Here is a 13,346-nt window from a genome sequence, read left to right on the forward strand (position 1 = left end):
TTTATTCTATTTCTCTAAAATTCGGAAATATGAATTTTACCACTGGAGATGTTTTTCAATAAAAGAGAAGGCGCAATCAATACAAAGCCGGATGTGAATACAGAGTAATGCTGCTGCTACTCGAAGAAAAGTTAGCTGGATATAATAATTTTTACATAAAATACTGAAATTTTGTTTCTAAAGAGAAAGAAGAGAAAAAGTAATGCTATCGTGCTCAGTATCGGAAATCTGATGTTTTAGTCGAGTTTTATTGCTTATTGCATGCATTTTGTAAAAATGTAAAGCAAACAAAGATAAAAACGAAGAGAAAAACAAATATCACTGTCTTCTTTATTTATGTTTTCTTTCGAATTTTATTGCATGAGATTCTTTAAGTATTTTAAATGGAAATTAGATTTCTTTTCTCGACAATTTAATAGTAAAGATAGTACGAATTATTATGAAATTAAGATTAAATTACGTAAAAAAATTCTTTATTAGAGAGATTCTTCATGAGAGCGAGAAACGTGGATCTCGAAAGCACGAGGTACTCATTCTTCAAAACATTTTGCACACACACAGCTGATGCTAGAATTCCAAATTTTAAGTTTGCAGTTGGACATGATTGCACAGTTATCCACTCGCAATTTATTGGAATTTATTGCCGCTCATGTTTGACCCGCGACAAGATGAAAAGTCGCCCGCTTGCCCAGGAATTCGTGGAATGCCGTTCTCATATATTTTTACGCTCGCCAGTTCTTTTGATGACTCCATTCATGACACATATCGGGAACTCGGCGGCTTCCGTGTTTACCATTCGATGTTTAAAGAGAATTACGATGAGCGTTTTTAGAATACAGTATGACTGCCCTTTGCTAGTAGCACTAGTAACAGTTTACTTGGGCAATTCACTTGGGTAGGTCGAGCTTGTTTATTTTCGGCTTACAACGTCAACCTTATAAAAGCGTTCTTATATATCATAACATAAACCGATGACATACGGCAGAGATATATGAAATTTAATCTTGTTCTTAAATCATTTTTCCCGTGATATTATTCTTCAGACGTATATATTGAGCGATTATATGCTTGTCTTGAAAATGGTGGCGGAAGGAAACGCGTCATGTATTTTGGAAAAACCCGTCTCTTTCCTCTTTCGAGTAAAATGAGTTAAACTATGTTGCCGCGCGACAATGTTGCCGCGCCAGCATGTATACAACGCGATGAAATTCTTTTATATAATCTCGTAACCTACCCCACGCAATAGATATTACAGTGATAACATACTTCTTGATAAAACATATTTTTGCGTATTTGAAATGTTGCGTTTTTGCTATACCCTCACTTCTGAGAACCGACATATAAACTTTATTTTATACCGCAATATTTTATTATCGCGAGAAGGAATAAGGAGAATGTTTTTCTTCTCTTCGACCACTCAATATTTTTTCTCATAGCAAAATATAATTAAATCACTGTGATGGAAATTTATTTCTTTTTTCATTACTGGAGAGGATTTGTACTTACTTTTATTTTCATTTCAAGAAATGCATCAAAGAAAGCAAAAATATTAATAAAACGGAAACGAATAATTTTTAATGTTAATTTATGTGTAGTAAGTAAATTTATTTTATAAAACATTATTAACTCTCCGTCGGCTATATATTATAGAATTTTTCATCAACATAAATAAAAAAGGATCCGAATTTTAGAGCTTTAATGCAAATTTTTATATTGTATCAGATTGTATACAAATCATTAAAAAATTCTTGTGAAAGCTTTTAATAAGTTTTTATCATCATAGAAGTCGGATTTGTTTTTTACTTATTTTTTTATAAATTTAAATCGACCAGAATTGACAAACAAAGTATCGATTTCTCTCAAAGATCTTAACTTAGGATAATTACTAACATATTTAGCTCGGACATCTTTTTTATTTATATAATTGTTATGCATTCGTATATCAACCTGATAACATTTACTTTTGTTAAGATTTGTTTAAGCTGCTATTTTAAATGACATGGGAAAATAGTCTTTTTTTATTTATTAACGCGTTTGATAATCATGATTATAGATTCTGGCGTCTAGTTATTGATGTAAAATTCTTTTTTAAATAACTTAATGCGAATGTGATATATGTAGAAGACCATCGACATTTTCCATAACTTATGACCTTTCTGATATTCATAGAGAATATATAACTTCATTATATGTATATTATATGTATATATAATTACAAATTTGCCTATACATAATTCTATACAAAATGATTTCTATTAAAACATATTCTATATCTTTTGACGTACAGCGTATTAATTTATAATTCTCATCCCTATAAATTCACGTGATATTTAACACAGAGATATTTCATATATTTAATTATAAAATTTTTTAATTTTGCACGATAATAATAAAATTAATCCACACATTGTGCGTCTTAATTTAATAATTAATTTAACCACACGTATTTGTTGACGCACTTCTCTTGGTATACCATTTATTCTCACTTTTTTTGACTAAGCATCTTTTATTACTACTTATCTCGTTTGGTCTGTGTAATTAATTAGAATTACTTATAATCCTTCAATGCACATTCCGAAATTGTGCATATTTCAACGTAATCAGTGTAACAAACATTGTTATTATCTTGCTATCATGATAGTAGCATATTGTACATTGCTAATTATTATTGTTTGTATTAAGTAATGAACTTTTGTATAGGCAACCTCGTGACTGCGATTCACGATGTTTAATTTTAGATAGAGATTCTTGTCTGTACATTGCAATTATAATATACACTAATACTTAAGAACAAAAAGTTCTGTTTAGAATATTATATCCAGCAGTAATTTAAAACAAATTTATCATAATTATATCATAATTAATTAACCTATTGATATATACGTATTTAGTACGGACGTACCGAATCTCTTGATTAATCGCAAGAATGCAACATAATAATAGAGTGCAACATGAAGTATCGTAATATCTTTTATATAATTTTATCCAATTATAACTTAAACAAATTGAGATATTATATCCAGAAGTATTAAAGTACGAGTTTATAATTATCTCATGACTATAATTATATTAAGTTAATTGCGTACACGTTTACGCGCGATTTTTTGACGGATTGCCAGAGAGAATACAATAATAATAAAGTTCTCTGCAAGTAGTATATTGCAATAGCCGTCTTTATATATAATTATCTCATTATAACGTAAATATAATAAATTAAAAACAGATTTCAAATTACAATATAATGTTAGTTCGCGTTATTATTATCTATTTTATTTTTTAGTACAATTTATTCACTATTCTTGACATCGAACAAGCAACGTTGATTAGTAATTATTTAATGACAATGTTTACATTATTTTCGAGATTCTCGTTGCAAAAAAATCATTCGCGATAATTTCACTGGAAGGAGAAATGGATAACTGCCAAAATTATTCAGTTCCCACGATATTGTTCTCGAGGGAATAACGTAATTTTCTCTCGCGGGAGAGATGGGAGAAAAGCATGGGATGAATAATGATTGCTGATTACCGTACTACCACCGAGTTCTCGCGTACGTTATGTACAATTTTCAGGAAATATATTTCCTTTACTGGGGCACGATGCACGCAGGAAACATCGTTGCGGAAACGAGAAGGAAGTGCGCGAACTAAATCTGGAACGATATCGTTTTTAGTTCTTTTTTCAAGTAATGATCGATTGCGACACATGCAGCAGTTTTTCGAAGGATACTTTTCAGCGAAAAGTAAAATTAATCATAACACACAGATAAAATAGTGCAGAGTATTTTACTTGAGTATTTTAAAGTCTCTAACTTACACTATTTTCATCGATTATCCAAAAAACACATAAAAACCGATAAAAAAATCAAAATGACCTTATTTTGATTTTCAACGTCAATAAACAGTCAAATCTTGTAACAAAAAATCATCACTTTGACTTTCATGACATCAAAATAAAGTCAATTTTTCTTGACTTTTAGTATAAATAATTTGTGAGTTTGAGAGATTGATAAAAGATATAATCTGTTGAAAAATATCAAAATTGATATTTATAATCTGTTGAGTTTATTGTTCCACGTATACTCTAGATTGAGGAATATAATACGTAACATTGTCGTAGATATTTGTCTAATGTTAGTACCGGGAGATATTATTAATTGTATGTCTACACAAGAGGATGTGGGCTTAAGATCTGTCTGATGCAAAATCCTCTGTAATCTTGCACATTATATGCATGCACGTTTATGCGCACAATATTGTCGTTAACAGTATAAAATAAGTAATCGCAATTGCTTTATGTCACCTCGGTAGTATCTGGAATTTACGAAAAATAACCGTATTAATCCACACACGCTATCGATTGTTGGGGATTTTAAAAAATGGGTCATATGAGGTATAATGTAACGTACATAACTGTTAGATATGTAGAGGAATCGAAAACACGTCGCGTAATCAGGAAGCAAACGGCGAGCGAGAGGAAAGTGGTACAGGTATATTACAGTAGTATATTCCGGAGGTATAAGTTCTCGTGGGAACCAAAAGAGATAAAATTCAAGTCGACGTAGCATATGGTATTCGTAGAGGGATCCAATTTGGCTAGAATTGAACATTTGTTTGAAATTGCGTCAGTGCAATAAAAATGATACAATAATTTAACTGTCTTATTTTACCGTTTAACGTCATTATACAAACTTCACAAAATCTGCGATGTCTTTCATATATTTTTAATGTTCTAACTATTAATGTGTAATTCAGGCGTTAACGTCTGTAGATCCGGCGGTAAGTTTTTTCTTTTCTTTTTATCTCACATCACAAAAATTTGATTTATTTATTTTTCCATCTATTTATCACAGTGGAATTTATGTCTGCTGTAATGGTTATTGATGCCCATCTTTGTGACATTTTTGTCAAGAAGTTTCTTACCGCCTGTTCTCAGAAGATTTAACAATTTGTCAATAATTTATAATTCTGTTATTTATACCATTATTTGATGATGATTCGAAAAAGAGTCGAAACGTTACGGATAAAGAATCAAGGAATAGTATTAGAAGGTATAAATTATGTATTCCAATATATAATCGCGCTTGACTCATAATCGCTGTTTTATCTTATTTTATTGTAAAGTAACAGGTTGTTGTATAATCGATAAATAAATGAAATTGAAAATACGTAGTATTCCTGTAATAAGAGTTAGGACAAACTGTTTAACAATCAAATTTACGTTGGTAATACTGATTTGGTCATATACATATAAGTTGATTACTACTATAGATACAGTAAACGATATAGAAAATATTTAAAAAATAGAACATATCAGTCATGTATAGCTGAGTTTGGTTAAATGAGTATGGTATGGTTAGAAATAACATTTTTTAACAAGTCTCGTGTAAACGTATACTACCAGCTCTAAATAATGAGGCAAACATAAAGGATAACATCAAACACATGAATATCTGCAACTCGCTTGTAACTCGCAATTGTTTTATAATAGCTATTGTATATAGCGAATTTCAGTAACCAATAAAAAATTGTGACTTTATTATCCTAACTCTTATTGTAGGAACACTAAAAACATGAATATCGTTGTCTCTTCGAAATTTCAACGTAATCCTTCATCATTCGCTGTGATCAAATGTTTGTTTCGCATTCAACTATTAGGATACTATTGAACTATTAGGATTACTTGGAATCCATTTACGGTTCGAGCTTGCGAACGCGTGCGAGAAGCCCCGCAATATCTCTCAACAAATAGGAATATATTTCTTCGTATTGGCGCGTAATTCGTTTGTTTTTATCTCTAGAATATCGAAGAGTATATATATATAGTTTATATATATATAGTTTATTTGATCGCCATAAGAGTCGCAATTTTATGCAAAGCAGCCTATTACTTTTCGTCATAAAAGAAATGCAGATTTATTAAATTAAATTGAAATCACGCGCTTCGCAGAACGCGTTTTGCTTTCTCTTTTTTTTCTTTGATCCTCGATTTGACGATTTTTGGATACGAAATGCGCGTCAATGTATGCATGTGTCTGTGTCTGTTGTACATATTTAGTGTATAGGTCTGTATGAGCGTGAAAACAGAATCAGTTTGTAGTGCTGTTAAGCGTGCATGCAACTTACTGTAAAGCGAAGTAGACGCTAACTCTCTTTTGCAAATAATTCATAGCAAGGCCATTAAAACCCGACCCTCCTGATACCTCAGTGGAACAATGAAACATCAATGATGAACTATGCCTTTTCTTTCAATTGCAGCCATGGCGAGGATCTCATCGTTACACCCTTCGCACAGATTCTTGCTTCTTTACGCTCGGTCAGGAATAATTTCTTGTCGCTCACGAATGTACCGACGAACAAGTAAGTAGATTAATACACTATACACTATAGTATGTATAAGTCTAGCCTAATAACTATACAACACAAAGATAAATAATGACAGAACGCGGATTTTATGTCTAATAAAATTATATTAATTTTTTTAATATTAATATTTTATTCATTAAATAGATAATCAGTTTAATATGTACTAATATTTATATAAAACTTTTTATAAATGATGTTACTGCATCTTTATAAACCTTTATAAGAAGTTTTTTGTTGAAAAAATAAATAGATCATATTAAATTCATTAAATAAATACAGTAACATTCGTCGCTTATTATTATTTTGAATACAGAGAGAAGTACAGGCTTCTGTACATATATTAACTAGATTGACTCACTCCGTCAATTTTACATGTGATAAAAAGAGATAAAAATGCATTTGAATCGACATTTCCATATGCATATGTGTGCCTATTATGAGTGTGCCATGTGACCTGAGTGTATCACGTAAATGTGTCACGTGAGAAGACTCAATTAAAAAGTATACATATAGGAACAGAGAAAAATCAACGTTACAGAAACTGTATACCAATACATGGTTTCTGATAGTGTTAGGTTGAAATTATTATTCCTTATTTCTCTCTCTCTCTCTCTATTATCGATGCTTATAAATTGTCTCATGCTTTACATGAAAATATCGTCTCACAGTAATTTTCTTCATTCATTTTATTAAATTATCAAATAGTATAATATTTATTATTCATTATATTCATTATATTTATTATTCATTATTTATTATTTATTATTCATTATTTAGTATTCATTATTTATTATAAATTATAATTTTGACTTGAGCAGTGACTATTAATGTGATTTACATATGTGTGAGTATAATTAATAAACAATAGCCACTCACCGCCATGTCTCCTGGCATGACGACTCATTCTTAGCTTCAAAGATGACAACGGAGTGAACAATGTAGTTAGTTAGTGTATAGAAGTTTATGAATACGCGCGCGCACGAAAACTAGCTTAAGTTATAATTTACTTATTGTTTTTGCAGATCACGAAGAAGTAGTGGCCAACAGGGCAGTAGTACGCCACAGCCACGGATTTTGGCGCCAGGAGGTAAAAGATAATATGATATTACAATTCACTTTGCATCTTCCATTATTTCCGGATGAATCTTTTTGTGCATATTTGCACAAAATATTAGCATTTCATTTTAAATGCTCAGTACTTTATTCTTCATTTAATTTGATTTAATATATTTCAGTATAACAATTAAATTCTTTTTTCATGTATCATTAATATACAGAAAATGTTATTAGTTCCTTCTAAATAGAATTTAATGATTATCGTTATATCAGCAATCGAATAATTGTTCTGATAATTTCTATTTATTCTTTCTTTTCATTAAAGTTATTGGAGCGATATCGTGTAATTCTCTTATATACTTATTAAACATCGATTTCTATTTTACATGACATCCCTTAGGGATTTTTTATGTATATAAATCGAAGCTTGGGCACTTCAATTTTTTTTCAAAAATATATAAAACTGTATTTTGTCCCTTTATTAATATTATATCAAAGAAATATGATATATACTTTCTTTCTGCCAAGAATTTTATATTCCCTGTTTTTGGATCACGTCTATTATTATAGTTATTCATTCCGTGTATGGTTTACTAAAAGAAATCATGAGACTTGTATACAATTTAATCTATTTTTCCTTAAAGAATACATTCGTTATTATAATTGCTGAATGTGTGTTTCTTACTATCTCTTTGTGGAATTCTCATTTCCCTTTTATTTATAAAGTACTGTTTATTTTTTATATTCATTATTTATAAAGCTTTAAAATATTTTTCACATATGATATATTTTTGAAGAATTTTTATCAAGCTTTGAAAATACGAAGATAAATTCCGAAGCGCTTCTGTAATCACAATCAAATTCAAATTAATTTTTTCAGTAGATAAATTCTTTCAACGCTAACTCACTGCTTGTTACGATGAGAGAGAAAGAGAGAGTGAACGCGAAAATATTGGATAATACTAAATTTATTTCTTCAAATTTTTCAGAGGAGCCCTTCATGAAGCTGGCTGTAGAAACGATAGAGGAACTAGACTGGTGCTTAGACCAGTTGGAAACTATTCAGACTCATCGATCCGTGTCGGATATGGCATCCCTCAAGGTACGACTTTATCCGCTTATATTTCTTCCTTTTCTATACTCTTTCGCAACATGTTCTCTTAACGTTAGATTTTTAGTATATTTTGCAAATCTCAAAGAGGTTGTGTCTCGCGTTATAACCGTCTATATACAAAATGTCTTGCGAGGAATCCGTCTGGCTTTTGGAATGCGTTAGTCAAATGATTCTAAGCAGGAAAAGTTAGACGAATACGATTCCATTGAAAAGATCTCAATATTCTTTGAAAAAATTCTTTTGTATACTTAAATAAATTTTTCACCCAAAAGAGTTATTTAAGAAGAAAAATTATGTATATTTACGAAACTAGAAATTGAAAGAGTTTCTTTTTTTCTGTTTGGAATTATTTAAAATAACGTAGTCTTAAATATATTCCCAGACGATACGCATGCTTAAAAGACGTCATGATGTATTTTAGATATCTGTTAAACATATGTACGTGTAAAGGATGTTTTTATGACGTTTTTTAGACATGTTGTCTGGGATTATTTTCTCGCGGAGTATATAATTAAAATTTTTCGCACATTTTTTGATTAACTTAGTATATATGGTATAATTATTTTTAAATTTAATTACTGTATATTTCGATTTAATAAATTATAAAAATAATTTTGCATCATGAGTACATTTTATATTCTTTTCATTTTACGTACACATAATGATAATTACATAATGATAATTACATAATAAAACAAAGAAGTTTCTTGTGTTACGATAATATTAACTAGCTATGAAAAGAAATGTTCACATTTACAACTAAATTCAGCATCATAGCCATTAGCGATTTGATTTTTAATCTTAAATTTTGTTTAGTTTTACGAAGAAGAGAATAAAATTTTATTCTATTTGTGCACAAATGCAAAATTTATGATACAGAATTATTTGATATGAGTAGTTTTACAATGTAAAAATTTTTTAATTAACATTTTTGTGTTAATTTTGACATTTTTACTTGTCTCAGAAAATCCACTCAACATCTTTGAGTTAAAATTAACATTTTATTTTTTACAGTATATGTGTTGATTATACCATAGAGTCGTTAAGACAGAAACCAATCTTTACTTAACGTTAGTTACACTCATTAGGTTAATTATTGATTTTACGATTTTTTACGATATCGAAGAATTCGCTTTCACATTAAAAATGCGATCATATTTATTTGCTAATGGATAATAGACACTTACATCTGTTCATATGCGACAAAAACAATCGTTTCTTAATGACTGTGCTCGATATTCTAGCCGTGCAATTTCCACGTTGATCGTTAATCGTTTGAATTCCGGTCGAAGAATTTCCAATTTCCACAAACGCGTTGGTACAATCGGCGTGAAAACAAAATCATTTGAGTGCGAACGCGATCAATTTATTTGCCCCTTGAGCTACAAGTGACAACAAAGAGTATTTAGCGATTTTATATTAGCGATTAAACTGTATAATTGTACAATACAGAATGCGAGAGAAATTGAAATAACAATGACAATTGGCAAAAGGAGAATTATTTCTTCCATTTTTCTTTTTTTCAAGTCTGCGTTTTATTGAAATGGTTTTCAAGGCCACGAAAAATTTCCCGATAAAATGAAATTTGCACGAAACTTTTCTCATTTATCTCATGCAGACTGGAAGTTGTCCTCGCGTGAATATAAATATTCTTTTATGCATTCAGAATATTTATTGCATTGCGAGGTTCGACGTATTTCAGTTAAATCTTATTTCTTTACGTCGCATGTAAGAAGTCAGCGATGAAAGTGCAAAGAATGTTAGTCTTAGCTGCGAACTTTTTCATACGAACACTTTTTCCAGAAGGATCTTTTTGAGACTCCTTATTGAACAGTTTTAGCTTTAACTAAAATCCACGTAATTAAACTTCTTTGACTATAATTGAGTAAAAATGTTGGTTATTAAAATTTTAAACAAATATAACGTCGTAATTTTTCTTGGTTTAGGTGAAAATGTTGTTTGTCTTTTCGGTTACGCAATTTTGCTTTTTTTCAACATTGAACGATATTTTTAAACGTTATTTTTACATTTTGATTGATCCGGAAACGCCACGTGTAGCATGTAGGTGTTCAATTAACACGAATTCTTTTTAGAGCGTTTATTAGGAAATTAATACGGAAATATAAAAATCTTAAAAGGGCAAAACGTAAATAACTGTGTAAATATTTTATCTCGGTTATAAAATCTACCGTCAATGTCTAGGATTCATTTGCAAAAAGATATCAATATTCTTTCTACCTTTACAGAACGAATATAGTATCGACTTAGTATAACATGCATAATTGAAAGAGTTGACAGCAAAAACTCCATTTTTCCAGAGTCATCACTATTCCCAGTGATGGAGAAGTTCTTAAAGATTTTCTGTCTTTGAGCTTTCTCGTGGTTATTTAATCGCTTTAATTTAGTCATGAAATTAGCAAATTTTTTATCGTTTTTTGTAATTCTCACTATGATAAAATGTAAATAGTTATACATAGACTCTTTAAACTCATTAGAAACTACTTACGGTACTTATAAGCATTAGAATTAAGAAACAAGCGAAAAATGTTAACAATAAATATCATAAATGAATACCATTTTTAATGACGTAATCCACGGAAAATAATGGCGTAATTTTTTTTACTTATTTGCGGAAAATAATTATGTTTTACTTGTTTCACTTTCATTGTTTATCTATACTATTAAACGTTCTTTAGTATTACGTTTTTATCAAGTAATTTATTAGAATTGCTCGTATAAAAGATATGATTTTGCAAATGTTTTGAATATAATTATAAACTTTTTTTATATGTGTAGAGAAATATAACAAAATACACTTTTTTTCAGTTTTATTTATTGTAGCGGTTTTTCTTCTTCTAAACCAAATATCTTATATTTATTCTCATCTTTATATGAATTATTTATATGCAGACTTAAACGGTGACCGAACAAAATGCGTACCATTTTCAGTTGTCATAATTTTGTTACGTCTATAATTCAAAATTAACTTACATAACTTTTTGATATTACGTCAACTCTATACTTTTTTGTTATTAATAAAAAAACGTTATCTACTTTTTTTAAGTACATATAACTCACCTAAGAATCCTAATGTTCCTTGTTTGCCAAAGTGACGTTTACGTATGTAAATGAATTCTAAAAGTAAGGTGACGTGTATATTAGTTTAGCAAAAAGGAAAGTTTAAAGGCAGATAAATTAAGACAATCCTTATTGAGATAGAGAAAGCTTGTAGTTTCTTACAATTTCTCATTTAGAATTGAAATCAAGTATGGTATTCTTTCAAAAGATAAATGTTTAAAAAATTAAAATAAGTAGTAAATATTTTACGTCAATTGCTAATTGTTTGTCATTATTATAATAAAGGAAAGCAATTTTAAGTGCATGTCAAGCTAAAATGTTTTTGACAGAAACTCTGAAATGCTATTAACAAGTAATAATGAAGAGAATGATTTAAAAATTGATTATTTTTACTAAGTTTTTTTTTTCTGATATGCGACGTTGAATTGCTTTTATGACTGAAAATTGCGTCAATTCATTATGCTGCTTATTATTTCAACTTTTGTTGAAAAAATTGAACACCGGCGCTGCTTCATTTATTGAGTTATAATATCTTTAACTTTATAACTTTATTATTTCACCCATATTTTACATGGAAAGACTATATTGTGTCTAGTAAATCACAAAAACGACTATTGGAAAAGTAAGCATTTTGAATAATTAGTTTCAACAAAATTTCATATGTACGTGAAATTAAAAGGTGGAAACTTCATTTCTGGAAAATAATGAAGTCCTTGACATGTTTAACTTATTTACAGCGACATTTTCATTAACCTTGTCAATTCTAATTTAAGCAACAATATTTCAAACAATGATAACGCATTTGTACTATGTTCTCGTGACTCATTATAACTACTCTTAGTCGGTTTGACAATTTTTTTTAAACAAATAGCATAATATCATAATTTTCGTAATATATTTCAATATTCCTTTAATATTCGATTTTAATGAGATTTATGAGTAGTTAGCTTTTATGGAATATCACATTGCTCGATTACGTTTTCACGATTTTCACATAAGTTTTATAAAAAAAATATATTGGAGTTGAAAAAGCCATTACATTGACAGAAAAATAAATTTTAATGGAAGCTTGTAAATTAAATTAAAAATTAATAGTGACTATCCAATACAAAATTAGATACTAAATTAGTATTGTACTATGACATGAAGGAATAATTAATCTTGTTTGAAAAAATACACTTTTTTTTTTAATGTTATTTATTTGTAATAGTTTTAGTTTTATAAATCTTTCTATTAGTATAAAAAATTTTACATTTTATATGAATTATTTTATTTTAAATGAATATTATAAAATAATAATTCTCAATTTGTTTATTTCGATTGAGAAATAATTTCAATTTTCTTTCAAAATGACAAATTTATTTTTGATATACTTCTTACATACATTTTCTTTCCTATCTTTCACTCGTTTCATTAAATCTTCTAGGTCACGTTTCTCATCATACAAATGCACTACCTTGACCCGACTATACGTGACGTAAAGGAATCGATGCTCATATTCTTTTTAGTTTCGATAGAAGGCAGGGACCTGCGAATCGTTAATACCGAACGGGACTGTTACCCTGGGTCGAATTTTTTGTGTTTATCAGCACTTCGCTTAAAATTGTTTGTACCATCAAAAGCGGATACGATAAATTAAGCGCCGAGATTTTATTCGAGATTTATGCGCACGTGACCGAGTCATTGAGATACTGTGCTTTAATTACACACAGAGGCCGATTTCTCATACAGAT

The 13,346-nt window shown here is 29.3% G+C and overlaps 1 protein-coding gene across 5 annotated transcripts in view; it reads left to right on the forward strand.

The window, feature by feature from the left end:
- dnc (phosphodiesterase dunce) overlaps positions 1-13,346 on the forward strand; it is a 286,377-nt gene that overhangs the window by 231,460 nt on the left and 41,571 nt on the right. For all 5 annotated transcript variants that reach the window (XM_018549949.1, XM_018549950.1, XM_018549951.1 and 2 more), the window contains 3 exons: positions 6,258-6,359; positions 7,388-7,452; positions 8,411-8,523. In XM_018549949.1, coding sequence (XP_018405451.1) covers positions 6,258-6,359; positions 7,388-7,452; positions 8,411-8,523 — 280 coding nt within the window. The remainder of the gene's footprint in view (positions 1-6,257; positions 6,360-7,387; positions 7,453-8,410; positions 8,524-13,346) is intronic.

Source organism: Cyphomyrmex costatus, unplaced genomic scaffold (genome assembly GCF_001594065.2).
Source record: "Cyphomyrmex costatus isolate MS0001 unplaced genomic scaffold, Ccosl1.0 scaffold91, whole genome shotgun sequence".
Taxonomy (NCBI): domain Eukaryota; kingdom Metazoa; phylum Arthropoda; class Insecta; order Hymenoptera; family Formicidae; genus Cyphomyrmex; species Cyphomyrmex costatus.